The sequence below is a fragment of the Corvus moneduloides genome, chromosome 1, assembly GCF_009650955.1.
Source record: "Corvus moneduloides isolate bCorMon1 chromosome 1, bCorMon1.pri, whole genome shotgun sequence".
Classification (NCBI taxonomy): domain Eukaryota; kingdom Metazoa; phylum Chordata; class Aves; order Passeriformes; family Corvidae; genus Corvus; species Corvus moneduloides.
In genome coordinates, this window is record NC_045476.1 from 17,163,269 (window position 1) to 17,190,305 (window position 27,037).

The 27,037-nt window shown below is 37.3% G+C and overlaps 1 protein-coding gene across 6 annotated transcripts in view; it reads left to right on the top strand.

Annotated features, from left to right (window-relative positions):
- Window positions 1-27,037, top strand: part of ARHGAP12 (Rho GTPase activating protein 12) — a 76,307-nt gene that overhangs the window by 39,746 nt on the left and 9,524 nt on the right. For 2 of the 6 annotated variants that reach the window (XM_032100374.1, XM_032100409.1), the window contains 8 exons: window positions 8,206-8,331; window positions 11,560-11,634; window positions 14,377-14,438; window positions 16,360-16,441; window positions 18,481-18,603; window positions 22,886-22,990; window positions 23,349-23,447; window positions 25,984-26,092. In XM_032100374.1, coding sequence (XP_031956265.1) covers window positions 8,206-8,331; window positions 11,560-11,634; window positions 14,377-14,438; window positions 16,360-16,441; window positions 18,481-18,603; window positions 22,886-22,990; window positions 23,349-23,447; window positions 25,984-26,092 — 781 coding nt within the window. The remainder of the gene's footprint in view (window positions 1-8,205; window positions 8,332-11,559; window positions 11,635-14,376; window positions 14,439-16,359; window positions 16,442-18,480; window positions 18,604-22,885; window positions 22,991-23,348; window positions 23,448-25,983; window positions 26,093-27,037) is intronic. The other 4 variants (XM_032100383.1, XM_032100401.1, XM_032100393.1 and 1 more) reach the window with 2 other exon arrangements.

Below are 27,037 nucleotides of genomic sequence, written 5' to 3' on the forward strand. Positions count from 1 at the left end.
TTCCTGAATACGTGTTCTGTCGGGCCTTTAATGTGAGGTATTAACCTCACAAGGACTCAGATATTGCTCTTTGTTATTTATTGCATTTTTGTGGAATTTCTGATTGTGAAGAGAAAAAAAAATATGCTCAAGGACATGAAAATGGGTGTATCTTCGGATGTTGAAGGAGATCTGGTGTTTTTGCTGAACTGAGCAAAGGTTTTATGCAGGGCTGCAGATAATATCTGTGATTTTTGCTGTGATAAAGAAAACCTGTATAGGAAAAAGAGAAATCTTCACTGAGAAACTGTAGTCTGTTTTTAGTACCCTCCAAAGTGCTTATACAGGCAAGTGTTGAAAAGCAAAAGTTACAGCAGAGTTTTGTGGTGTCTTTGAGGATGACACAGTTTCACCAGAAATGTGTTCTGGTATTTATTAATTTTGTAGTGAAAATAAAAATTTGTAGGGAAGTGACAGACCTAGGGACACTTGGTAGTCTGAGGATGTATCTAATACTATTCAATTCTCATATTCACTTTGAAAAACTGTAGGGCATTTGTCATATGGATGTTGTTATATATGTCTTCCCTGCTATTTTTTTGTCCAATACTACCTAATAAGGTGTGACCATTAAAAAAAAATTGTTTCACACAAAACTGTGTCCATAAATACACAAAAAAGCATGTTTCTCCATTATTGTTTTATCAATACAAAAATCAGTGTCTCAAGTCACTTCCACTTAGAAAGGAGCAACCTTAATAGGTAGTGCTTTCATAATATTTGTGATAAAATATTTACATTGAAATTTATGAATGACGTTATATACTAAGCTGGTTTTTTATGTCAGTAAAAGAATTTGCATCTGAGTCACTGAAGAGTTGAGTTGGCTTTGAGAATTCTCCTATGTTAGTCTGATGCATTAGATAACTTAGATTTTGTAACATGCAGAAATGTTACAATGAGAGTTCAATGTAACAATATAATCTGTACCTATCAGTTTTAAAAGCTATTTAGCTTTTGATTAGTTACTGGATTTATTAGAAGTCTGAAAATCTGATAGACCAGATTTTACCAGAAGGAATTATTATTTCAGTATGTATAATTGAAATTAATTTTGGGGAATAATGTCATGGGTACTTCATTCTACAACTTCTGCTGTGTTGAAAGTTTTAACTTGGAAGAAATTGTGTTTCACAAAAATAGATTGAGTTTGGATTTGAATTAAATAGCAAATTGCCTTTAATCACATTAGAATAAAAGTCACAAAGGTAACCCAGAACCGCTACCGGAGGCATAAAGGAGTGGTTCCAATATTTGTTTAATAGTGCATGTTATTCTAGTGATTCTAAACAAAATCTGAGTTCTGTTGTATTAGTAGTCACCTCCAAAATGAAACATAGCCTTTGGTGTGTAATTTGTGATCTGATATGTTTTAGTTCTTGTTTATTTAAAAGTGATCACATATTGCTGTTAGAAATTTTCCTTAAAAATTATTTCTAATGATCCATTTGGGCAGAATGTACTTTTTAATTCTTTCTTGAAACTAGTCAATCTTGGCTGGCAGCAATTACAAGGTTCACAGAAGAAAATGAGCAATTGACTCTTAGATTCATGATCCAAGAGTCTCTGTATTTCCAGAAATCCTTGGCTTTTAACTTAAAATTCTGTGGAATAGATTAAATATTTCAACAAAAGATTTAGGTAGTTTATGTAGCTATATATTTGAAGATGTTATGCTTGTGAGTAGTTAAGCATGATTGAGGATTAGTCTCTCAAAGATCTTGATGAAGCTAGCTTTAAAAGTACTTAAACAAATTAGAAAGACCACTCAGACCACAAAACTTCTTTGAAAAAGAAAATCTATACTGAAAACTCTCTTGAGTAGTGAGAGAAAACCATAGAAGGATCTCAGCATTGTAACACTTGCTTAAATGAAAAGTAAGTTACTAGGAAAAATCCTACTCTTGCTTAGTTTTTTTTTTTTTCCAGTGTATTTAGCAAAATATTGGGTTCCAAATCTTGTGACATAAAGTGATGGAATAGCATGGTCATGTAATGCTATTAAACCAGAAAAAGAAGAGAATCCTTTTGTTAGATAGTTCTTAATAATCTGGATTTCATTAGAACTAAAAATGGTTCAGAGGTTTCTGGAAATAGCACACTAGCTGAGCTAATACTATGACATTAAAAATCTTCTGAGTAATGGAATTAACTATAAATGTTCACATGCTTGGGAATAACACACTGTTCTTGTATATGTGTTAAAAATTGTGAGGGTATATGTTGGGAAGGGAGGGCAGTTACAAAACAAATTACTTTAGACAGTCTCACAGAAACCCCTCCAGTCATGTGAATTTAAATAACATCTAGGAATAGCTGGATGCCTCTGGCTAAAAATGATGTTTCAGTTGGAGTAGCTTTGACAACTGCTGAAAAGTCTATTAAGGCTCATGATGAGTGTGACCCAGCTTTCTGCAGTGGAAGAGAAGCACATACTGAATTAATCTTTAAAATGGATAATAATATTTTGATCATAGTTTCTACTAGATCTTGCAGAAGACTGAGATTTCTGATCTGCAGCATTCTACTGTATTCAGGTTTTGGTTCTTGCCAATTATTAAAAAAAAAAAAAAACCCAACAAAACAATCAAACAACAAAAAACCCCAACAAACCAGCAATTAAAAGTTAGATCACTATAATGAAATACGTTTATTTCCTCTGTAGGTTAAGGAGGGCTACAACCCTACTCCAGAAACCTAGTTTTCTAATAGGAGTTTTATGGCTTAAGCAAATGAGAAATCTGTATTAAGGGTGAAGGGAATTAAATTCATCTCAGGAGTGATAACTCTATAATTTCTGAAGTTTTAAAAAAAGTTAACCTATCAAAATGACCAAAAAAAAGGGTGGGAAAGCTATCTAATAAATATTGAAATAAATAGATTAGAGGGGAGTTAAAAAGGACAACCTAATAAAAAGTAGAAATTAAAAATCTCTCTGATTTTCAAAATGCATCCTAGTCCAATACCTGGCATAAGAGCATGATGCTTGGCCTTCCTCTGAGCGAGCTCACTCATTGAAGAGTAGCCTTTAGAAGAAAATGTGTGTACTATAACCCTCTGGAGTGAACTCAGTTTTAGTGTTAATATTTACAGACTGTGATATTGCAATTGCGTGTGTTCTTCTCATAAGTTCCTGCAGCATAAACTCTCCTTGCTGTATCCACAGAGGAAGCAGTAGCTGGAGGACCTTCATTTTTGGCAGTGTTACTGGACCAGCAGTCTGTTAATTCACTCTGTGCACTGCCAGCATGGGGGCCTCAGTTCTGATACTTGGTGAATGGTTTTCCTGCTGGAGACCTGAAAACTGTCAGACAGAGCATGATAGCTGAAAAAATGACAGTAAAACAGGGTGCAGGTAATGTCAGGAATATATCATGCAATCAAATAGTGAAAGAAAATAAATAGGAGAACACGTAAATAAAGCTTGGTTGTCTTATGATAAATTTGTCTTGTTCTGAGCTGTGCTGCTGGATTTGAGGTTACCCTGTGTGTTGGCATTTGAGTCTACTGCAAGTCAATGCACTAGGCAGTTTCGTTAGCAATAGTGAACCAGCTTCACATTCTTGTCCTAAAATTTGGGATTGGCTGGCGAAAGTTGAGACAGCCTCAGGTGGTGCAAGGATCCAGGTGGTTTTTACTAACAAAAGTGATACAACACACCCGAGTTAAGTATGAGAAGGCAGTCAGATTTTTTCCCCTTTCTCTTTGTGTATTTCTACTCACAAAGCCTGGTCTCATCTTCCTCATTTGTCCTGGGGTTTAGTGGCTCCCACTTCCCCCCAGCTTTTGCTTGGGCATACAACAGGACCTGTGGCAATCAGCAAGAACTTAGGGCCGCTCATCAAAGATGAGCGGTCTTGGTGACCCTGAGGATTAAAAGGAGAAGCAGTGGATGTCCAAGACAGCAAAATGAACAAAATATGCTATCCAGAGGTGTCTTTCAGTAACTGGTACATTTGAGCTAGAGCGGCTTGTGCCAATGGTCTCCTCATTCTGCCTGGGTTCTGTTCCTTCAGTGAGGCTGATGCCTCCAACTTCTGCCACCCTGACATTCTGTGGCAGAGGAATCATCATTCCCTGGGGAAAGGAAGGGAATGAAGTCCCTTAAAAGGACAAAAATAATCCTTATTTATTTATTTATGGAGGTTTAAGAAAAATGCGTTACTGATTTAGTTGATAAGAAAAACAAAAGCTGTAACATAGGTGTTACATCTGTCACAACCTCAAAAAAGTTTATTCAAAACCGAGGACAGGTGGAACACTGGAAAGTCGTTTTGTTCTGAGGCAGCTTTAATTTTTTAAAAGAAGATTATTCTATTTCAGACAGTCTATTGGGACAACTGCAAATAACATATATGAGGTGCTAAAGGGTACTAGGATAGCACAGTGTTTTTTAAATGCTGCTGTTTTGATCTTTGATTGCAGTAAGGTAAAATGCTTCACTTCAGGTCTTCACCAACTTTCAGTTGGCTGCTTCCCAGTCATTTCTCCCTTTCGCCCCCCCCAGTTCCTTCATCTGGCTGAGGATGTTGCTAACACAAACCAAGAAGAATCTTTTTTCTGTTTCTTAAAGCTGACAGATCTGTGTCATCTCTGTAAGAATGGGGACAACTGCTACAAATAACTTGGAGGTGTTGCATTTGTTTCAGCCACAATTAGGCTAGGACAGAGCCTTGAGCCATGCCATGTATCAGCTTAAAATTAAATAGAAATCACTCAGCCAGTTGAGAAAGTTAGAAAATTTTATACTGAGACAAAGAAAGCCTTTAAGTAGCTGGAGAAGGTATTGAACAAATTCAGCAATGAAAAGAATACTGTGTGACCTAAATTTACACCACTGGTGTCCTCAACCTACAGGAAGAGCTGTTACAAAAGAATCCCTGCTTTGCTTGGTGTGTGCAGTCAGAGAATGAACAATTTGCTCATGTGCCCCCTGTGTGATAGGAGATGCTCCCAATGAAATGGGGAACAAGCTGAGGTGATGTGCCAGAGGGGTTGATGTAATGGGACAAATTTGAATTTGTGGAGGATTTTCAAGGAGCAGTAGTGTGTAAATTTGGAGTTGTGTGCTACATTTTAAAATGCTTTAGAGTTAGAAAAATAACATAGCACCCTAAGAAGATGCTGTCAAGGCACATGGTGTAGCAGGGGTTGTCCCACCAAGGCAGTGTGTCATCTTGAATGAGTCAGATTTATTGCAGTGGACAGCCCTTGCCTGATCTCTGTCTTCAAGATTACACCAAGTCTTAGGCATAGAAAGCCTGCTTATGGTTATGTGAAAACAAGATTTTGTGTGAGGGAAGGCAAGCCCAACCTAGTTTCTGGTAAACAATGGTAAATACTGCAAATGCAGGAGGAGGGACAGCAGCTCCTCCGCAGGCAGGAGTCCTGTAGAGTGTCAGAAAGAGAATCGGACCTGAAGCTGTTCTGCAAGGCTTTTTGACCTAAGATTGGGTGGGGGCAGAGCAAAGAGTTGCAGGGTGGTGTCATCCAACCAGGTAAGGCTTCCATCTCTGGCCACCTCTCCCTAGCCAGTGGACTTTACCTGGCCTAGAGGGTGGTGAGTTCTACTGGACAATGTGCAGTCTGGAGCAGTGTCTCTGTCTTCCTCTGTTTCTCTTTGGAGATCACAGACCAATTCATTTATTTTAAAAGTGGAGACTTGTCTTGAGCCCAGAAGCACGAAACTTTTAATTTCCTCATCACCCTTCTCCCCGGTGTGTTTTACTGTTTACAATGAATAAAACAAACAAACAAACAACCTCACAGACATCTGAGAAAAAAAAGATTTACTTGAAGTTTCTATTGTGAGAAAATGGGGCAAAAATGTCAAATGTTCCCTTTAAAGACTTGTCAGTTTATTAGCACTGTTTGTATCACCAATGCAAATTATTTAAGCTGGTAAGATGCATGGAGCTCAGTGTTCCTGAGTTGTTAGCAGAGCTTTGCTGATGAGCTCCATATAATGTTGCTTTGTTTTCTTGTTAAATGTTTACTAAAACTGGAATTTCATGTTGTAGTTCCTTACTCCTTCAAGGTGGGGCTATCTGTTAGAGAAGTTAACTCCTGTTGGCTTGTGATAGTACCAAAGGCACCGTTTAAATATAGATAACCTGTGCCCATATCCTAACTTCTAAAATGTACTTAAATTCAAGATAAATTACTATAAAATACATACTTGTTTATTCAATTCCTTGAGTTACTCAAATGGAAAGTGCATGGAAGATTACCATAAATAATGTATACCAGTGTCAGTGATGTGTAAATCTGTTTCTGAAACAAACAGTTCTGTTTCATAGCAAGAACCGTGTTTGAATCGCCCACTTAAATGGGTTAGAGCTGCTGCAAGGAATGCTGTTTGTTGCAGCCTTTGTGATTTAGACATAGTTTCACTGAAAACTGTTTAGATTTTAGTTGTAATACTGCAGGCAATTTTGTTGCGTGTTGCTCAGCTTTCTGCCGTGATTTGGGTTGGAGTAGCACAGTCAGAGTGGATATTTCCGTAACAAGAAAGCAAGCCAGTACTAGGGTCCTTTCAGCATGTATCATGGCTCAGCTTTTGATTTAACAAGGAGACAAACTGAGAGGTGCTTAAACCTCACTGCTGTAAGGAAGCAGTTGTCATGTGAGTGGAAATGTGCTGAAGCCAGTACAAAAGCAGTGCGGGCTCGGAAGTGACTTTCTGCAGTGACAGCTGATATGCTTCTGTCTGTATGTGAACTACCAAATTTTATTCTTGCACTGCAAGATCCATTCACTTGGGAGTGTTTTACTAGTTTTGTGCATATTAAAATAATGTATCAGAATGCTAGTTATTTAGCTTTTAAGCATCTGTTATCTTATTGGAGCATTAACTCTGTTCACAGTAAAATACAAAGCTACCTCAAGCATCATGAGTGCCATGGCAGTAGCAAGGCCGGTTCCTTATTTGGGCAATAAATATAACTGTATTACGCAATTTTGGTTAGATTTGGCATTTATGTTGTCTAGGTTAAACCTTGCTATGCTTTGTTGGTATGTGCAGGTATATGTTATTCTGTCTTTGAACACCTGAGGCTCTTAGGTTACAGCAAGAATCAGTAGCAAAACTGTAGAACTTGGTGTCCTTGCAGAGATTATTGCTTTAGCCTTCTCAGGTAAAGGGGGCACTTCACTTTTCTTTGTTATTTCCTACCTAGTGGATTCTAGTGCTTTACATGACTCCACAAATGCTGCCTTAAGTTTCTTTCTATGTGCAGATTTTAGTCTTTTGATACTGACTAGAAAGAATGAGATTTTTAAAAATTACTTAAAACCCCCATACATTGATGTTGTCTTTTCTTGTTTGTATTTTCAGTATTAAACTTGGTTTGAAATATTTTTAGAGTTTTTTATAACATATTGATTGTGATGCTGTAAAATGGCAGCACTATTAATGTAAAGTATGCTGCAATTCTGAGATCTAGTTAAATGCCATGTCCTTCTCATGACCCTCACATTTTCTCAGCGAGTTTGCATGCTCTTGAGTTACTAGAAAACCTGTGTTATGATAAATATGGTCTCTCCTTGGTTGTTACAGCTCTGCTAAGTCTTAAAATTATTTCCTGCTAAATATTTATCTCCCATGCTTGTGGTGTGTACATTCCACACCAAAAAATTATTTTATTAGCAATTTGATGTGTTTATTCTGAAAAAGCAAGTTCTCACCCTTGTGTCTCCTCTCCTAGACATCCCAAATCTTTGGGTTAAAGGCAATTAAAAGCCTTACTGCAGGATAATTGGGTTTTCTTTTTCTTACGCAAGAGCTAGACAGGTGCTGTAGTACTGTCAGTGCCATATGAAGAGTGAATGTTTGAATCCTGTATTTACTGTAATTCCTTGGTGGTTCTCAGTACCCTGTTGGGTTGCAAAATCAGCAGTATCTGTTGCAGAAGAAAACAAACATCTCTCTGCCAATTGAGAGTATTATCCCAGCACACCAGTCTGAGTTACTGCTTCACAGAGGACTACAGGAGAAAGGACAATTCTGAAGACTAAATGCAAAATAAAACCAAGGCTGTTTTCACACCCCTGGGTGGTGACATCAGGAGTCTGAAAGTTTGCACTGTTTAGGCATATGAGTGGTATATCCAAGTCTTGTTTGCGTGAATTAGATTCTACTTAAAATTTTATTTTTCTTTTCTTTAGTATAATGCTTCACCACAGCAGCAGAGAGATATAATAAAGAGTAGGAGTCTGGACAGGAGGCTACAGGAACCAATAGTTCTAACAAAATGGAGGCACAGCACGATTGTGCTGGACACCAACGACAAGGTAGGAGCAAGTTATCAGCATGCTGAAATGCCACTTGTTTCTGACGTGTGACATATTTAATGTCCCAGAAATGACTATGCCTGAATTTCTGAAACTTCTTTTTTTTTTACTGTCTCTTATATCATTGTGTATAACATGCAGCAAAACCAAGGGCTGTTCAATAACTTCACTACTGTTACTTTGTGAATAGTAGCTCTTTTCTTGTCCTTGAAGTATTTAAACTAGTGTTAGTTCAGGGGAAAAGCTGTATGTGGTTACAACAGGGTTGTAATATTGTTATTGAAGGGCAGAGGACAGTACTGAAAGTGCTGAAGCACTTGGCTTTGATCCTCTCCAGAGCTGAGCTGGTGTTTAATCTGAAAAATGCTGCGAGTCAGTAACAATAAAAGCTGTTTTCTGCCCACTCTTAGGGCATGTTCATGTTAGTCTCTTTGGGCTGTACGGTAACAAATGCTGCATACGCCAGCAAGGAGACAGGGCCTCTCCCTTGCTCTCCCTCTGCTTTGACCTTTTTCCTGCCATTTCTGCTTTGTGCTGGGCCATTCTGGCTGTGGGTGAGGAGAGCTGACGTGAGCTGAGCAGGGAGGAACTGAATTGGGTGGTGTAAGGTGATGACATGCTGGTTTCTGTAGCTTCTCTGCAGTCTGTCCCAAGATTCATAGAAAATGAAATACTTGGTAGTGCTGAAGTCTTAGCACAAACTTCTCAGAATGAAATACCAGGAAATGGCATTGTAAGCTCCCTTTTCCTAAAATTCCAAGAAAAAAGAATGCAGATTTGAAAGTACTAAGGAAAAGCCTGTGAGTGGCCATGTGACATCACAGATGTCAAAACCAAACTTGAATGGACCAAACACAGTAGTTGGAATGACAATGGATCTGCTGCCCGGGACATTACTTGCTTGACCTGTTGTTTCCATTTTAATGGACTTGCTGTTCATGAGTTGACTTAGCTCTTCAGAACAGGATTTATTGGATTTGATCTTGAGCTTTTGAGTTGTCAGTTTAGGATATATCATGTGTGGTGTTGAGGAGGCATTGGGCCGTGCTTGGCTGGAGACTTTGCACCTCTCGGCATTAATTCAGCTCGAGCGATTCTGAGATCCCCCTGCTGCTCCTTTCCCCTCACTCCTCCTCTTCCTCTGCCTCACACATCCTTCTGTACTCAGTGTGTTGTGGCACCACATGAGACAAAGTGTAGATGGAGCCCTGATAAATGAAAGCTGAGTGGACACTTCTAGCCTCATGTGCAGTTTATGCTTCATAGGTATGAATGATTTTGTTGGAGATAGCTTGAAGTTCTGGCTTCGCTTTTAAAGGAAGACTTAATTTTTTTTTTTTTTGGCATAAGAGTTACTGCTGTTTTGGAAAGAACTTTATGCAGTGCTGTACTGAATGAAGAAGCTTTTGTAGAACATTGAGTAAGTGGAGCTGTTTACATTTCTTCAGGGCTCAGTGTTCATATATCAAGAACTTAAACCTAATGAAGCAAACATGGAAGTGCACAAATGCTATGGGTAATAACCAAAAGGAACTCTATTTGAACTGCATTTGTGAAGTCTTAAGTCAGCAGCCTAAAGTTCCTTTAACAGCTTCCAAGCATGTAGAGAGCATGTGTTTTTTATTGGTAAGGAGAAAATAGTTTATATGAAGCACAGCATTAATGCCTTGAGAAAATTAAAAACATGTAGTGGTGCAGTAAACTAATGTTTTGTGGAAAGACAAATAATTTTTAATGCATTAATGCAGCTGTTTTATTACCACTAGCAGGCACACTGTTAATATATTCTGCTTTATATTACTATGTGGAAAGGGAATGGTTCATTACCACAAATACTGGATTTATTGTTCCAGCGTTGCTTTTACTGTATGAAAGCTATCTCAAATTCAGAATGAAGCAGAAAGGAAAACAACTGGTATTTGTCTGGATGGGCACATGAACCCCAAGCTTTCTTTTTAGCTGTCTCCTAGGAAAGTTGTTTTCTTTTTATTTTCTTTATTTGTTTTTTTTCCTGGAAAAACAATGCAACTCAATTGCATGAAAAACAGCCAGTCAGAAGAGTACTTGAAATGTGTCAGGGTGAAAGTATGGGTTGCCATGGCTCATGACAACTTGATGATACCAAACATACTGGTTAACAGTTTATTGTTTGTGGCAAATATCTGGATATAGCCATCAGCTAAAAAAATTCATATGCATAGGAAAAAATAACTTCCCGGGAAGGACAGTTGATTTTCTTAATTTGAACAATTTTTTTTTTCTTTGCATACATCTGAAAATATGGAACATTTAGGCTGTTCTACTTATGAGTGCTGAAGTTCTCTGTTATTATGCTACTAAAAGAACTAGTGGGCCACTTCTCTAGGTAGATTTGCAAGTGATTTTAAAGCACAAGTGTGCAGAGTGCTATGTAATGCTGCAAAAGCAAACTGGGTTTAGGAGAGCTATCAAGAGATTTAAAAAGAGAGAGGGAGAGAAATGTGTTAACAGTAACAGAGAACAAGTGATGTTTTTCTTCCATTTGGAATTCTTCACCAGATTTTCAGGCAATGTGTTTGTGCAAAGCAATCATTACTGCAGAGGAAATGCACATGCCTTTTTTTTTTCGTCCAGATGGGCAATTTTTCTAGTTTTCAAAGATTTAGTATTTTATTTTGGTCTGTAGTTAACAGTTCAAAACAAAATCCCAAATCTCTAGAAATTTTCAGTGTTTCATTTTAAGGAAATTAATGATCATGCCTCACAAAAATTAATAGAGTTGGTGTATCTTTTTCTATATATATTACTTTATTTAATGCTAATCTTGTATTTACTAACCACATAGAAACATATTGTTTAAAATCTTAGTATTTATTATATGGTACCTTGTAATAAACTATTATTTTAAATATACTTCATAATTTGATAGCAATGTCATACAAAAAATCTGCCCCTTAATAAGGATGAAGGCTTTGCTTGGAGCTGATGCAGCATGTATTAACATCTTTTTTTCAAATGCTTGTGTACTAATTAACCCAGTTTGAGTGTTGTCTGTAAATCTTGTAAGAGCACTGTTTAGTAAGCAAGTTCAGAATATAGCTGTCTGAGAATATTATGAATTCTTAAAATAAGTACTTTTCTAATGTATGAGTGTGTATAAAGAAAGAGAGAAAGCGTCTTTACATTAAAAAAAAAAAGTATGAAAGATGATAATATTATCTGTTGACATTGACTATTTGAATTTTATAGGAATCATCAACTGCTTCTAAGGCCAGTTTTCCTGAAAATGAATCATCTCCTTCTTCACCAAAGCATCAAGCCACAGTCAGTATGCAAAGTGTTTAAATAGATAAGTAGATGTTGTAGAAACTGGGCTATTCATGATTAGAGAATTGAGGGTAAGCCTTCTTGTTGGGAAAAATAATAGGATAAAACTGTTTGAAGGCTTTGCATTTTAAAAGGAATGTATTACATCCAACTCTGGTTTCAGGAAAAAATTCTGAATGTCTTTGGCTTAAATGGAATTTACTGGATTAAGTTAAAAATTCACTGTGGCTAAATTGTGCCAAATTATGTAGAACTCAGTTTGCTTCCTCCAACAGTCACATTTTCTCACGTAGCATCTTGAAAGGTAAAAACAGGAACAAATTGCCCACCTTCACAGAATCCCTCACTGCTAGTAGCCAGTAATAGTTTGTAGCATTTGATATTTCTAATTCTGGCTTGTGTTTCAGTCTTCTTAAAGAGACATAGGGGGACCTGGAATAAATAAACTGTCCTTTTGATTTAGTAGAACAACTACTGTGAGAAAAACCTAAGCCTGCTAAATGACTTTTTAAATTTCAGTTTGTATTTTAAATGTGATAATTTCTTTTTTAACAGTGGGAAATGGATTAAAAAAAATTTTTAATTTTTTTTTTTTTTTTTTTTAATATTTTGGAACTGTACTTCAGTAGCAGTGAAATAAGTAACTTGGTCAATTTTACCAGCCCCTTGGTAGGTACATCAGGGCATTAAAGGCACAACTTGTCCTGTTCCTTTCTTACTCTGTGTGCAGGGAAATAATTCTCTGGCTTAGTCGTGATAATCCATTCTTACAACACTTCAAACAGTTTTTCACAATAAAATAAGTATTTTTTATTAAGCAAGCATAGCTGATAGCCTTACACTAAAGCAATTACTGCTGCATGTGATTTAATTTCTTTAAATAGATCTCAAATTTTTGAAATCGTGTTTTGCAGAAGAGCTCACTCCTGATTTAGATAATAGAAAAAACATCTGTATTTTCTTTAGCTGTCCCCTGGAATTTAAATATTCCAAAGAATGCTGGTAAATTTTTGGCAATTTTGATCCTTAAACTGCTTCCCTTTTCTTTTTCCTGATTCCATTAATTTTCCCGTTAGTACCCCCTAGTGTTGCTGCTAAGTAGGGCAGTATGATACTTTCTCTGAATAATTCTCTGGAGCATCCCCTCTGGTTCCACTGTGAGTAATTGATTAAAACCATGATTTGTTTCAAGAAGTGAGCACAGGTTGCTCAGTCACTGTGAAAGTTGGTGACAGTCTTGTTCTCGTTGTTAAAGCCAAAGGTGGGTTAGAAGGGTGCAGTTAGAATGGTTGGTCCATGGTCTGCGTGCATCGCAAATAAAACAGTCTAAAGAATGGGATAATTCATTTGGCTTTTTGGAGAGTGGATGAGGAAAGGGACTCATTTCTTCTATTGAAAATACCAGTTTTGGAAAATAATGCATCTGTCACTGACTTGGGAAAGCATTCCAGCCCAGTGAAGATATTAGACAGTTACCATTGGACTGAAGTAATGTCTGAGCCACCAGATAAACACCTTTGTCCTTGATAATGTGTCTTTTCTGTATTTTTTGTGCTGGGCTTGAAACATGTAGGTAAAATTTTTAAGGTCCATGAACAACAGATCTATGTCTCTGATAAGAGTGTTGTCTATGGCATTCCAGCAAAAAAAAATTCCTTCAAAATTCTATTGTGCAGTTATGGTCCATTTAAATTTGAGATTCAGAGGAAAATTCTGAAGAGGATTTATATTCTATTTTCATTGGATCTAGAATTGAGGTCATTTTTTAAATGATAAAACTAATTTGGATTCATTCCCTAGTTGATTGTTTCAACTAATAGCTTATTTCATAAATTAGGAGCTGTTAGAAGCTGTTACTGAAAAGGAATTGAAAAAAAAATAGTTTAGTGTTCTTTTAGCACCGCTGACTGGTAGGACAAGGCTGGGGTGACAGGAGAAAATGGTAGAATTTGATACCTCATCTTAAGATGATGGTTTAAGTGAATCTTCTTATCCTAGAATGCTTTGTCAAACATTCCTGTAGTTTATTATTTTTATACAGAAAGTAGAAATATCCACTCCAAGTATTTGAAACTTGCAAACAGCCTTCTTGTTCAGCAGTGTTCCCACCAATCACTGACTGGTCTCCAAAATTTTTTGTAGGCATACTAATATAGATGGTTTTCATCAGCAAGACATAACTAAGTAGTTTAAAATTCTACTATTTTCTGTGGGGATAGGAAAAAAAAGAGGACATCAAAGAAATGCTTCACTCCTCTGTTTTTAACATGAATATGTTAATATTTTTATGCACTTCAACCATGTTTTATTTAAAATATGAAATTATGTTAAAATTGCTTGGAAGAATTTGTATGGAAATTTAGGCTGGTTTTTTGTCAGTCGCCTCCTTTTTTACTAAAGGACTACTGTGCTATTACACAAATCATTATAAATTCACGTTCGTAATTTTCACTGTCTACTGTCACAAATTATTTAGTTTGGCTTGTCCAAAGAACCTTGGTCTTGATGAAGGAAAGCTTTTTACCCTCTGAATGGTCATAAGTACTTTCCCAGAGGAATTTTGATTTTGCTGATCTCTGAATATTTAAATATGCTTAAAGACAGTTTATTGAAGTTATAACATGAGCAAAGATGGCTCTTTGCCAGAAATGGATTATTTGGGGGATTGAATTCTGTGATGTGATATTAATAGAAGCAGATTTTCTTTTATATTTCTTATGTCTTACTCTTATCTTACAGGGTCAAGAAAAGTATGGGTTATTAAATGTGACAAAAATTACAGAAAATGGGAAGAAAGTTCGGTAAGTCTTGGACTTGAAAAGTGCATGTGCTTAGGGTTTATAAAAGGTCTTTTTTATTAGGACAGGGGTTTGCAACTTCTTACTTTTTGTCTGAATTTGCCTTAGAGGTTTTCCTATATGACACAGCTTAACCGTAGCCCATGTGTTTGTCCCAGTGAGCTAAAGATAATGGGCTGCAGAGAGGCAGAGGCTCATGTATCAGGGATTCACAAAGGGCAGCGATTTCATGAAGGTGTATTGATGAGAGACAGCTTTTTGAAATGGGATTAATTAATTGATTGAAGAACAAATCTGTATAGGTTATAGTGTGTCTTGTTCCTTGGATAAAATCGGTGTAAGAGGAGCTTCAGACTTTCACTTGCTGTCCTTTAACTTCCAAGGAGTGAGTGTACATCCATGTGCTTCCTAATTCTTCCTTCATTGTGCTTGTGAAGGCTTTGGAGCAGTGTATTGCCCAACATCAGTCTCCTGTAGGGGACGAGTGATGACCTCATTTCTAACTTTTCTCCGCATCCCAGGCAGCAATTTGCGCTGTAAATCATAAGGTGTAATCAGGTGGTGCTGTCTAAATGCATTTCTGGTGTTTTGCAAAGAATCAATGGCAAATGCTGCAGAGGTGTGGCACATCCTCAGAGTTAATTTAGGTTTGATTCTTGGGTTTTTTTTCCTTTTTTCATTTATTCCCTTTTTAAAATTTGTTTTTCAGTTTATTTAATCTTTTAGATCTAATAGTGTGTTATATCTAGTTCAGTGTCTCCCAGACTTGTGATACATGAAGCATGCTTGTCCTGAGTGTCGCAGCGGGGATTACTGCAACAAGTATATTTCAAACCAGGAGTCCCGTGGAAACGAAGTATATATGGACAGATTCGTGGTAGATGTTTCAGAGATGTTTATTTCTCCAGCCGCATGGCCGGGGCTCAGCTCAGGAACTCTGCAGTCACGGGACCCGAGGGTCCTTGGCGTTATCAGGGAACCCAAATCAACCAATGGGGAACAAAGGTGACCAGGGGCAGGGAAACCCCGTGTCTCCCCCTCAGGGCCCCTCTCCCAGGACCACATGGCAGGGGAGGGACCCCAACACCGAGGATTAAATAGCCAGCACCCAGCTGTTACTGTAGAGCCACCCTGACCTAGTCCAGTGCAGCTGGGCAGCACATCAGACCTCCAGTTTGGTTCCTCAGAGCTGCTTCTAAGAGTTTGGTAGAACTGGGTGGACAGTGGCTTGTGTAAGCTGCTGCTGGTACAATGTGCTGTCATCATTTACGTTGCATCTGTTGGAATCGTTGATCTGGATTGTTGCACTGCTGAACAGAAAGATGCAACGTGGCTGTCCTGTCACTTTGTGAGAGCTGTTAAGTAATAATTCATGTTGGGCAATGGGAATTCAGAGCTTGTCAAGATTTTATTTTCTTTATAACCTCAGGAGGACAGGTCCGCTGGCATAAAATCAAATAGTCAGACAACTGAAACAACTCATCCTGTCTCTTAATTTTTTAGATGTGTAGAAAATACTTTATTGCCAATGTAAATGAGCTTATTACATAAACATGGGACACTTGCATCTCAGGTCAATGAATTTCAGAATTATGCAGTACTTTGGCATGATCTGTTAAGTACACAGTGGGCTGAGTGTTCCAGATTAGCCCCTTTGAAATTATAATTGCATGGTGTTTCTCTTGGTGAACTGCTTCTACTACTAATTAGCTTTGTTTGATTTAGACTTTGATGGTCAGGCTGGGATTGTTACCATATGTTCCCTTCTACAAATATGATAGCAATTAAGACTTACTGATGCCACTAATGACTGTATATGTGCTTAAGTATATTAACATACAGGTCAGCTGAGCAACAATGATCAATGGTTTAAATATCTGTTTTCAGAATTATTTATTTTATGTTTGTTTACGATTATTTACAGAAAGAATTGGATGTCATCATGGGCAGTGTTACAAGGGTCATCACTGCTGTTCACTAAAACCCAAGGAAGTGGAACTGGCTGGGTAAGCCCAGGAACAACCCCCACCCTCACGGAAGTGTTAGTCATGTAAAGCACAATAAACTAAAACCCTCTTATTTGCAGGGCCCAAAAACCTATCTGTATATACCTAATTTAGAAAAAACTGTGTATAAGTTGGCAAGAAAATAGTTTAATATAACAATTATGGTGTAGCATAAGAAGAAAACCAGTTGTATGTATGTATGTTTGACAAGCAAGAAACTAATAACATTCAGGTGCCCCATAGGCTTGAAGTTTTTTCTCCAGGCCAAATATTTTATGTTCCTTACTAATGTGTTTGTCTAAACAGTTTGTTTGTTTTACCATTCTTGGATATTTTTTCATAAACTCCAGGTAATTTTGAATGTGATACATGTAATAAAGAAAATAATCTGACACTTGGCTTCTTGCATTTGCCTATTTGAGCAAGGCAGTGTTGTTGTCTTATGATTTAGTCTTTGCCTTGCTGGATTCCTTATTTTGTTCTGGATCTTCATAGTGCATGACAAGTACTTGTACTTATTTTGTTGTCTGATGAAGACCAAAAGAGAAACATCACACTGAAGATGATGATTATTCAATTTTTTTATCACCTCTAGTGTAATAGCACTATAATTAAATTTGCTATATTTATCTGGCTGCATTCCTACATTAATAGGTATCAAAATAGCTCTTTATCTGTGACTTACTTAGCCTCTTTTGGAGGTCTGACATTAAAACTGTGTGGATCTCCTGTAATAACTAAAGACAGGCCAGAGTCAGTGTTCGTTATTTCCATGTATTATCATGCAAATTCCAGCAAAATTGCCTCTTACAGATCTATGCTATCTTGCTGTGCTTTACTGATCTTTCTCCATTGCTCACTTTCTCCTGCTGTGCTTCATTATGGGTAGTGAGTTGAAATTGACAACTCTCTTCTATAGTATTGAGTTTTTTCAGACCTGTAAATATAATTTTTCCCCCTTCTGTAAAAGAGTTGATTGGAAAAAAATAGGTGAGGATGGATAGTTTAGAGTAAAGAGAATGAAAAAGGTAAAGTTGGGCAAGGTGGTCAAGCAGAGGGAAAAGAAAGGAAGGAAAAACAATAAAAACAAAAAGGCATTAGAGAAGGTAAATTGCACTGTATGGCAGGAAGTGGATTTTGGTGACTTCTATGGTTGACTTCTACAGCCAAGGATCCAAGAAGTATTTTAGTTTTACAGATATTAATATGCATGTTTGGAAAGTAAAACTTTTGCCTGGGCAACAAGTCAAGTTCCAAAATCTCAATTACAGCTACTAATACTCTTAATTCAAGTGTGGCTGTAAATCAAAAGAACTGTCTTTTTCACCTGTGTTGATATCATTAAAACACACAATGCTAAACTGTTCATGAATATATGATAATGTTACAAATGATGTGTGCCCAAATTATTTATCCATAAAAGATAAGCAGTAAGCAGAGTTGCATTATTTATGGGCACTAGTGTAAGTTGTGTTATGCCATCCAGATAGAATAATTAAAAATAATTAGAAATCTAATAAATAAATTTTAAAATAAAAATATGTAAATTCTTTTGATAATTTAAGTGGAGCAGAAGTCCCATAGTCACAATATTTCTGTGAGACACTCAGTTGTGTGTACTGTCAAGCACTAGAGTAGGGTCAGCAAAATAAATAACAACAGTATAAACAGAATAAAATGAAGCTGGCAATATTAAGCAAGAATCTCTTTCAAGGACTTAGTATTTTACACCTGCATAATCACAGCTGACTTTCTAGATATGTAATTAAGTATTCAGCACACACCCTTCTTGGTCTCTGCAGGAATTTTTTATGTTTTTAGGTATTCAAAATTTCACTTCACCTCTCAAACTTTGTTCTGTGTCCATATTTTAATAAGGTGAAGTCAGTCTAACAGTTTGACATATGATAAGAATTACATTTCTTCTTCATCTGATGAGAAGAATATTTAGCATTTGTCTAGTGATTGATATAACCATATCTTCTTTTTTTGTGCATTGTTTTGTGACTTCATCACTTTTCTTCCTTTTTCTCATCAAGTCATTTTGCCAAGGGGGCTCAATTCCTGAGCTCTTGCTCTCGCTGCTTTCTTCTTGGAAAAATGCTCTCAGTCGTCGACCTGCTGTCACCTATGTAAACTCTGCCCAAGTTTCAGCTATCACTGTATGTGTTCTTGTTGCATGCCTCTTGTCACTGTAAGGCTATTTGCCACTAATCCTGAAAGTAAACTTGAATTTTTCCAAGATTGTTTTGACACTTCATATAACACCTCATATATCTTGTTTGTTGTTTTTGAAAGTCATCCAAGGTGCAAATTAACACAAGTTTATTGCAATAATCCTGTAATTGTTCCACTGGAATAAAGTAGAAAGTGTATCTTTTTCATTGGTGCCAGAATTATAATCCCAAATTTGCCTACTATTTGAACCACTAGTGCCTTGACTAATAAGCAGCATGATATGCTGAGTTTTTTAACAGATATTTTGTCTGATTCTTTCTAACACAACTAATTTAGAATCTTTGTATGATGCCTATGATACCTTTGGTGGTACAATGGTGTACATGTTGTTTGATAATTCTAGCTGTAATTGGAATACCCAAAAATGTAAATGAAAAAAAAATGTGAAAGGAAAAGAGCACAAGGATGTTCTAGCTATATTCCACATACAGAAAGCTGATGTAAATTTGTAGGACTCTTTGTATGTAATTTAAGCATCTGTAGTTATGTTTTGAAAATGCCAAGCACAGAAGAGCTGCCTATCAAAAATGCATAAATTACCTTGTGTTAAAAATGATGCGGCTGTCTTTTTCTTGTTTGTCAAATTAATTGCTCTGTATGTGGAAGCCTGGAACAGATCATTTGTGAACAGTTTGATAACCTTGTGAAAGGCTACTTTTTGTAAGGAAATCTGGATTTTTTTAAAGGTTTTTTCACTCAGTTTTTGGTGTGAATGAGCTGTATTAGCTATTGTCAAATTCTAGTGACAGAAAATAAAGCATAAAGCACAGTAAATGGTAACTGCTTAGAAGGAAAGGATTCATCTGTCAGCTTTCTGTGATAAGCACGTCCTCACTGACAAGTACAGTGGTGGCAAACCAAGCCTGTAAACTTCCCAAACATCAAGGAAATAGATGCTCTTCAAGATACGTCTGAGCAAACTCTTTTTTGTGTTTTACCACTGTGATTTTAGCCAAGGATGTAATGTGTACATTACTACAGTTCATCAGTACTGCACTGCTGATTATACAGGAGCTCCGATGCTCACAGTGAAAACTTTTTGGCATGCAAATGCTCCTATCAGTCTGGTTTAAAAAAATCCATCGTTTTGCTGTGACAATAAAGAATATATTTTTCTTCTTTTTTTTCACTTTTTTTTTTTTTTTGTTTAAGCTGTAAGTTTTGAAGCTCCCCTGCCAGCCGAAAAGGTGCATCTGTTTCCACAGCTTTCTTTCCACAGTCCGTCCATGGATGAGGAGGACTTGGAATTAAAACATCCTACCCAGCTCTAATTAAAAACAGAATTACAAGAATGCCAGGTGTCATTTATATATCCAAAGTCTTCCCATAAATAACTTCCAGTTCTGTTTCCAAAGAATGCTAGCATGTGTCATAGTACAGACTGTGTGATTTGTCCCTGTGCAGGCTTCCAGGACTTGGAGAAAATCCTGAAAAGATTGAAAAGGCCTTCTATTTATTGACATCAGTACACATCTTTAAGGCTGTCTTAAGCTGCACAGCATCTATTCTATCTAAAGCAAAGCAAACACCCTATTCTTTCCAAAAAGTTACCTTTCCCATACAACCACCATAAGCACATCCCATGACTATGTTTTTTTGTCTAAAAAAAGCTGTCAGAAGTGACTGTAGGACAGCTTCATATCTAGGACAGCTGACAGCAACGTGTATAGACCACTCCCTCTTTCTGTCTTACATTGCTGCCCTTTCCAAAATTCGCAGACAGCTCAAAAGAGAAATCCAGGAAGAGTAAAGGGTCTGCTCAGTAAGAGCTGGATTTCTCCTGACTGGTGCTGACTAGGTAGCACACCCTGTTTTGAGGAAGCAGACTTAGTGTCTGTGTGGCAGCAGATGCAAAAGGAAAGGCTTGCTTTTTACCTCTGTCAGCAGAACCTGCTGGCTTCAGAAGGGTTCGATTGCCTTCAGCTAACCTTTGTGTGCTGGGCATCTCACCAGCCCTGTGCAGCACTTGCTCCTGAAAGCTTTAAGGAGGGGAATGACTGCTGGCATCTCATTTTCGTAGACCCAGGAGCAGAAAAGAACCTTGACAGGAAAGCTCAAAGGAGAGCCTGCATGGTAAACTTAAAAGATTATGATGAGTATGTAATGTTTTGGTGTATAAGAAGAGCTTTGCAGGGTAGCTGAATTATTTGCCTGGGTTTCCCCATCCTTGGATCTCACACAGCAGTTTGGCCACCATTTGAGTGAATGAGTGGTGAAAGACTTCTTTTTTTGGCCTTATTTAGCTTTAATCTTTGCTTGCTTCTGTTCTCTGAAATGCTGAAGGGAGTCAGGTCAAAAACATGGGTAGAGTGTAAAGATGTAGGAGGTAGTGCTGTAATTTGTCAGGTATGGATTCAGCAAGCTAGTGTATTGGAGGGCTTTTCTTTTGGTCAGAACAGCACTGACAGTTCACATTTTTTTCTTGTTGTGTATTATTATCACCTGTAGCAAGTCCTCTCCTGTGATTCTCAGCATCATCTGGGCCATGGTTTTAACTAATCACCCCTCTGCCCCCAGTCCTGCAGAGGACTTTGGCACTAGTTTCCTGTTCTCTCCAGTGCCAAGCTCTATAAATTGATTTAATTTTTTTTCCAATACGCAGCAAGATTGATCGAGACTGCCAGGAAGTGCGTGTCTGGGACACTTTGGATGTGTGTGCAGCAGTTACGTGATTTTCTCTTGAACAGGCAGCTGCTGCAAGAGCCAAAATGGCCCAGAGATTGTTCCTGTGGACTTTGCTGCTGAGCTGGGCCTCCCTCAAAAGCTCTACTATAATTAATAAGAAATGTTCTTGGATGAGGTATCTGAGAATTAAGTTAGAAAGTGGAAGGTGGTAGGGATTTTTTTCCCAAGTACTAATTGGCATAGGGTAAATTAGAAATACAGCCCTATTCTGGTATTTCATGGGTAAAATAAAGAAGTTAAGATGCTACTTTCCATTCAACACTTCATTGCCCTTAGGACTCTAGGCATTGCGATTTTCCAGTGGTAAACAACTTTTCTGAAACACAATTAGCATTAATTAACATCCATGCTGGGAGTTTAATCAGAAGCAGCAGATTAGTCCTGTTTTCTGTACCATTTTTTCTCCCCTTGGATATGGCTGTTCTTGTACAGGCTTAGGGGCTTAGGTCCCTCAGAGCTGTCACAGAAACAGCATTCGCAGATCAAAGACTTCATAAAGAAATAAGAGAAGAGCCTTTCTGAGGGAGCAGATGCTGCAAGCTTTCCCTGGAACTACAGCATGAAATTTCTGTGCTATGACTGAGTGACTTAGAGCTTTCCCTGTTCCATATTTTACTCATGTCACTCACAATTGGAGCTTTTTGTTTGTGTGGGCCACTGAATTGGTTTCCTTGAGGAATTACATTTCAGAGCTATGTGGTATATGTTGAAATGATAGTAAAAGTACTTTATTTTAAAAAATTCTGATACCTAGTATAAATGTGAAAGTGGGAGGTAAAAATAACTCTGTGATGTTTTCTTCCAAATTGTTTGAAGGGTTACTTGTGGGTTAAATGATTAGGGGTTTTTTTTCATTCATGTTTTGTTTATTTGCTATTTGTTTAGTAGACAGACAGTGAGTTCTGTTTACTTGGTAGGACATGCTCCAGTATTGCAGTAGAAGCACTACAGAAAAGTATAAAAGTGTTGGGGGGGTGAATGTTTATAAAACCTATAAATAGATAAAAATATATAGATAAATGTACAAACTGAGGTTGCTCTTTCAGTGTGGAGGGATGTGATTACTCTCTAGGAAACCTGCTGTTTCTGGTTTGATTTTTGGTTGTACGTACAACCACTGGTTAAGTGGCAGAATTGGTCTTTTTTTTGTACAGTGACTTATTAGCTGGTTTTGTTTAAAGCTTGGGACTATCTTGACTAAAATCAAGCTACAATCAAATATTGTATGGACTTCTACCATTTGTGATAGGAAAAAAGCTCAGCTGGAATCTGATTGGCATATAAATTTATGGAAGTCTGAGGGCTTTAAGCTGAGCAGCTTGTAATAGACATGCTTAAAGATTATTCTGTGGAAGGTTTTTTGTTTTCCTGGTGTCATGCCTGTTGATTTGTGGTGAAGTACTGTATGTGGTTTTAAGTTGTATAGACTGTAAATAATACCTGTTATATTTAAAAGATTGCAAGACTGTAAGGAATTTCTTTGGGTTTAATTTTATCATCATTGTTCCTATTTTTTTCCAGAAGTTTGGTGTCAATCAGTCTAAGCCAGAATTTACAGTGGATCTCAAAGGGGCATTGATTGACTGGGCCTCGAAGGACAAATCCAGCAAAAAGAATGTTATTGAGGTAAATTATTTTATTTAAATGCAGAATTATATGCACTTCAATTACTGATGTAAGAAATTTTCTCTAAACTTAAAATCAAGAACTCATAAAACTAGGTTTTATCCACTTCTACCTGCTTAAATGTAGATGTTATCTTAGTACTTGAAAGAAATGTACATTTTTAATATGTCTGTATGGGATATGCTTTTCAATTTTAGGCAGACTGTTAATGGCTATTTTCACTGGTAAATGTTCTTGAGTGGCTGTGTATCAGCTAACAGTTCTGGCAGCGAGAAGTTTAATTTGATTTAGGTAATTTTGCTTTTGAACTGTAGTGTGTTTATCAGTTCTGATGATATCTGGTTTTATTTCTTCAAAGCTAAAAACCCGCCAAGGAACTGAGCTGTTAATTCAATCAGATAATGACAGCTTTATTAATGAATGGTATAAAGTTCTTAACTACACCATCAATAATCAGGTATGTATTTAAATCATGAAGGTTCTACTTTCATGGTAATATTATTAGTAAACTGATATAACAACTTCTAATGCTTCATGTGCATCTTCATTTACTGATTTTCTTGAGAGCAGGCAGGAGTTTGAGGATATGGCAGTTCCAGGCAGTGGTGAGTGAAATATAATAGTGGCAAAGGAAGATGGTCCACTGGATTAAGATGCCGGAGGCGTGGTCTGACGTCCCATTTCAGAAATGAATTTACTTCTGTGGCCGAATAGTTGTTCTGTCTTAGTGACCTGGAAGGTTCTGACAGAGAAGGAATGAAAGGGGGAGGATGGCCAGGGGATGACTTCATGGCATATATTTATTAGCATTTGATACTGCTCTTCACTTACTATGGCTGCACTGAAGTGCAAATTAAAAGCCCTGCCAAAATACTGTTATTACCTCTTTTTATCTGACAACATAATGCCATGTATTTAATTATCAGAGAAGTGCTTGAGCATTTGCTTTTGATTTTGCCAAGCAAGATTAATCATTTTTTAACTCAGAAGTTAGAGGAGATCTTGGAGAAAATGTTGCTCCCATATCAAGTTTACTTCTTCATAGTTCCAGGCTTGGCTGCTGTCCATAAGCTCCATTTTTCTTGCTTTCAGTGCCAGTCAGTGGCCTTCATTTCTCCTAGCTCTCCTAGTGTTTTTCACATATGGGTGTTTTCCACCAAAACACAGCAGGCTAATGTGAATGGTTCCATTTCTTTCTGAGTGCTCATGGTTTAGGTTTCTAATCTTCTGCTCTCTCCTCATGTGGAAATGTCATGGCCCTTAATAACCAGGCAAGGCAGTGTCACCCAGTCACTCAGTGACACCCTTCTCCTGTCTGCCCTGTGTAACACGACTGAGGGCACTTCTTCCCTTCTGAAAAATGAGCGATGATGGAAAGGCTGAGATACGCTGAGATGCGAGCGATGTATTGCATGTTAGGTTGAGGAAGTGAATGGTGGAATAAGGAGTTTGTCAGCATTCTGGATGTATACTGCTGGGAGCTGGTAGCCAAGAGACCCAAGATTACAAGGCATGAGTCAAAAAAGTGCATTAGACTACTTGATAATTTGAAGCACTGAAAAGTTGGGTACAAAAAGCCATCAGATCTAAAGTCAACTTTAAATTTTGGAAAGTTTGTGGTAATAGTAGCTGTGAATCTCTTTCCCATGGCCGAGGCACTAGTTCTAGCATGACAAGATCTTCCTCAAAAGAAAGGGCAGATGAGATTCTGTTCTCTTTGCTCCTTCAGGCTGCTGTTGTGGCAATATCCTGTACAAGAGGAACAGCTACCTGCAAAGTATGTGGCTGTTCTCTTTCAAATACAGAAATTTCCAAGCTATTACTTTAGACTTTTTGCATAGTATAAACTATACTGCAGGTGATTTTTTTATAAAGCGGTGAATAGTTTTAAAATGTGCCAATCCTAAAAAGCTTTGAGGCCTCTTGAAGAGTGGCAGAGGATCCTTAATGGGGACATTAATTGGGCAGTTGAATATATTGATCTTTGGTGTGTAAAAAGGCTATCCAAAGCTTTTGAAAATGAATAGGAATGAAGGTTTTAAAGCTAACACTGCTCTGCAGGTTAAAGCGCAGCTTAGTCCCTGAAGTCACGCTGTTGCTCACTCAGTGCTCTGGAGTGCACAACCATGTCTCATTTTTAAAGTTTCCTTCCTTGTAGCAGCAGGCACTCTGCAGTTAGATTTTGGCAACTGCGTAGCCCTTCAGTTGAAGGGAAGTAAGACAAACACAGTTTGGGAAGGGAATGTGTTGTACTGAAACTGAGGAAGTTTCTTTTCCCATTTCCTGGTATGTCTGCAGTCATGCACGTAGCATGGGTACGAGACTGCAGGTAGGATCAGCAGACTCTGGTATCTGCCTCCACACTTCAACATGATCCATGTTTTTACTTGACAATAGTTAATGAGAGTATGCTGAGATAGCAGGAACACAGGGCGAGAATTTTAGGCACTGGTACACTTACTGTTTCAGAGTGAGTTCGGTGTATAAATATACAGTAGTGAGATGTTCCAAATGATAGTTCTGTTTTCTATTAAAATTTTATTTATAGAGATAACAAATTGGGTAAATGATCTAGAAATTTTTTTTTTTTTACTGTATCAGTCAGGTATTTCTGTGGCAGACCATTAAATAGTTGATGTTTATCTATTGGATTTGTAAAATAAGCCCAGCCAAAAGTCATTTGTGTTGTTTATTGATTGATATAATGAAGTGTTATCATGAAAGGCTGGTTGTACTTTGTTCAATACCCAGCAACATTTTCTTTTTTGAGTCTAATTGTGAAATAGTCTTTCTCAAAGTTATGCACTCTGCCAGTGAGAATGGTGTTGTCTCTGAAGATGTTTAATATCTAGAGTTCAGGAAAGAACCAACTGATTGTCATTATAGGGGGGGAAAATTGTGTCTTGTAGAACTGTCTGCAGGAAATGTGTGTGTTAATGGTGTATTCTCTGAACTGGCAAACTGAGCACTGCATATCTTCTTGAATTCAACAGGTAGTAGAGTCTGATGAAGCATTAGACGATGAGGTACCAGATTCCCCTGGAGTGGAAAAACAAGACAAAGAGAAAGAGAAAGAAAATAAAGACTCTAAGAAACTTCGTTGTGAGTTGAAAATTTTCCATTAAATGATTCTAGCAATGCCAGTTTTCATTTTCTGCATCTTCAGTATTATGTGTAAATAGGGAAGAATTCAAAAGGACAGCTAAAAATGAAACTAGTGAAGTTTGGAAACAGGCTTAATATAGTTCATTCTACATATTGATGCCACTTGGTAATTTTTCTTCCATGTTTTATTAATCATACTTTAAAAAAGGAAGAAGAAGAAAAGAAGTGTGAAATGTCTCGCTCCTGCTGTATGACGTATTTAAAACAGGGGAAAATAAGTGGTGTAATGAATTATTTTCAAGGTGTTGTCAAATGCACAGAAATAGTATCTGACTTTTATAAATAGTTTTAAATAAGAATCTTTTGTCATTTTACTGATTGGGTTTTTTTTTTATCTGTGGCACAGCGTCTGTAAATATTTGCTTTCAACTTGAGCTGCAATTTTGCTAAGTTGCTGCTAATGTACTGGCTGTTTAGAGAAACAAAACATTTTTAATTACACCTTCAGAATTTTGGAGCTAAATGTCTTTTAGATGCAGAAATTAACTTCCTGTGCACAGAAATATATTAATCAGGCAGACAGTTTTCTGTCTTTTCCTTCCAGGCCCTATATGTAATTTTCAAGAAAGTATTTATTTCTTTGAAAATAGTTAACCTAATGAGAGGCAGAACTGGTTTTGAAACATAGCTAGGTTTTTAGATTTCCACAGCAATCCCATACATAAGCTACTGTTTAGTTGATTTTGCTAGTTTTTAGTGACAGGGTTGTCTCTTGGGAGTTTGAAAAATGGATGCTATTTACAAGGAGTTCCAGAAAGTTAAGGAAAAAATTAGGGATGCATTGCAAATTTGAATAGATTTTTTGTGTGTGTTTTGGAGCGTAATTGTTTTTTTCTTTTAATGTTGGTTCCTTGGCTGATAAATGCAGTGTTGGTCCTGTGG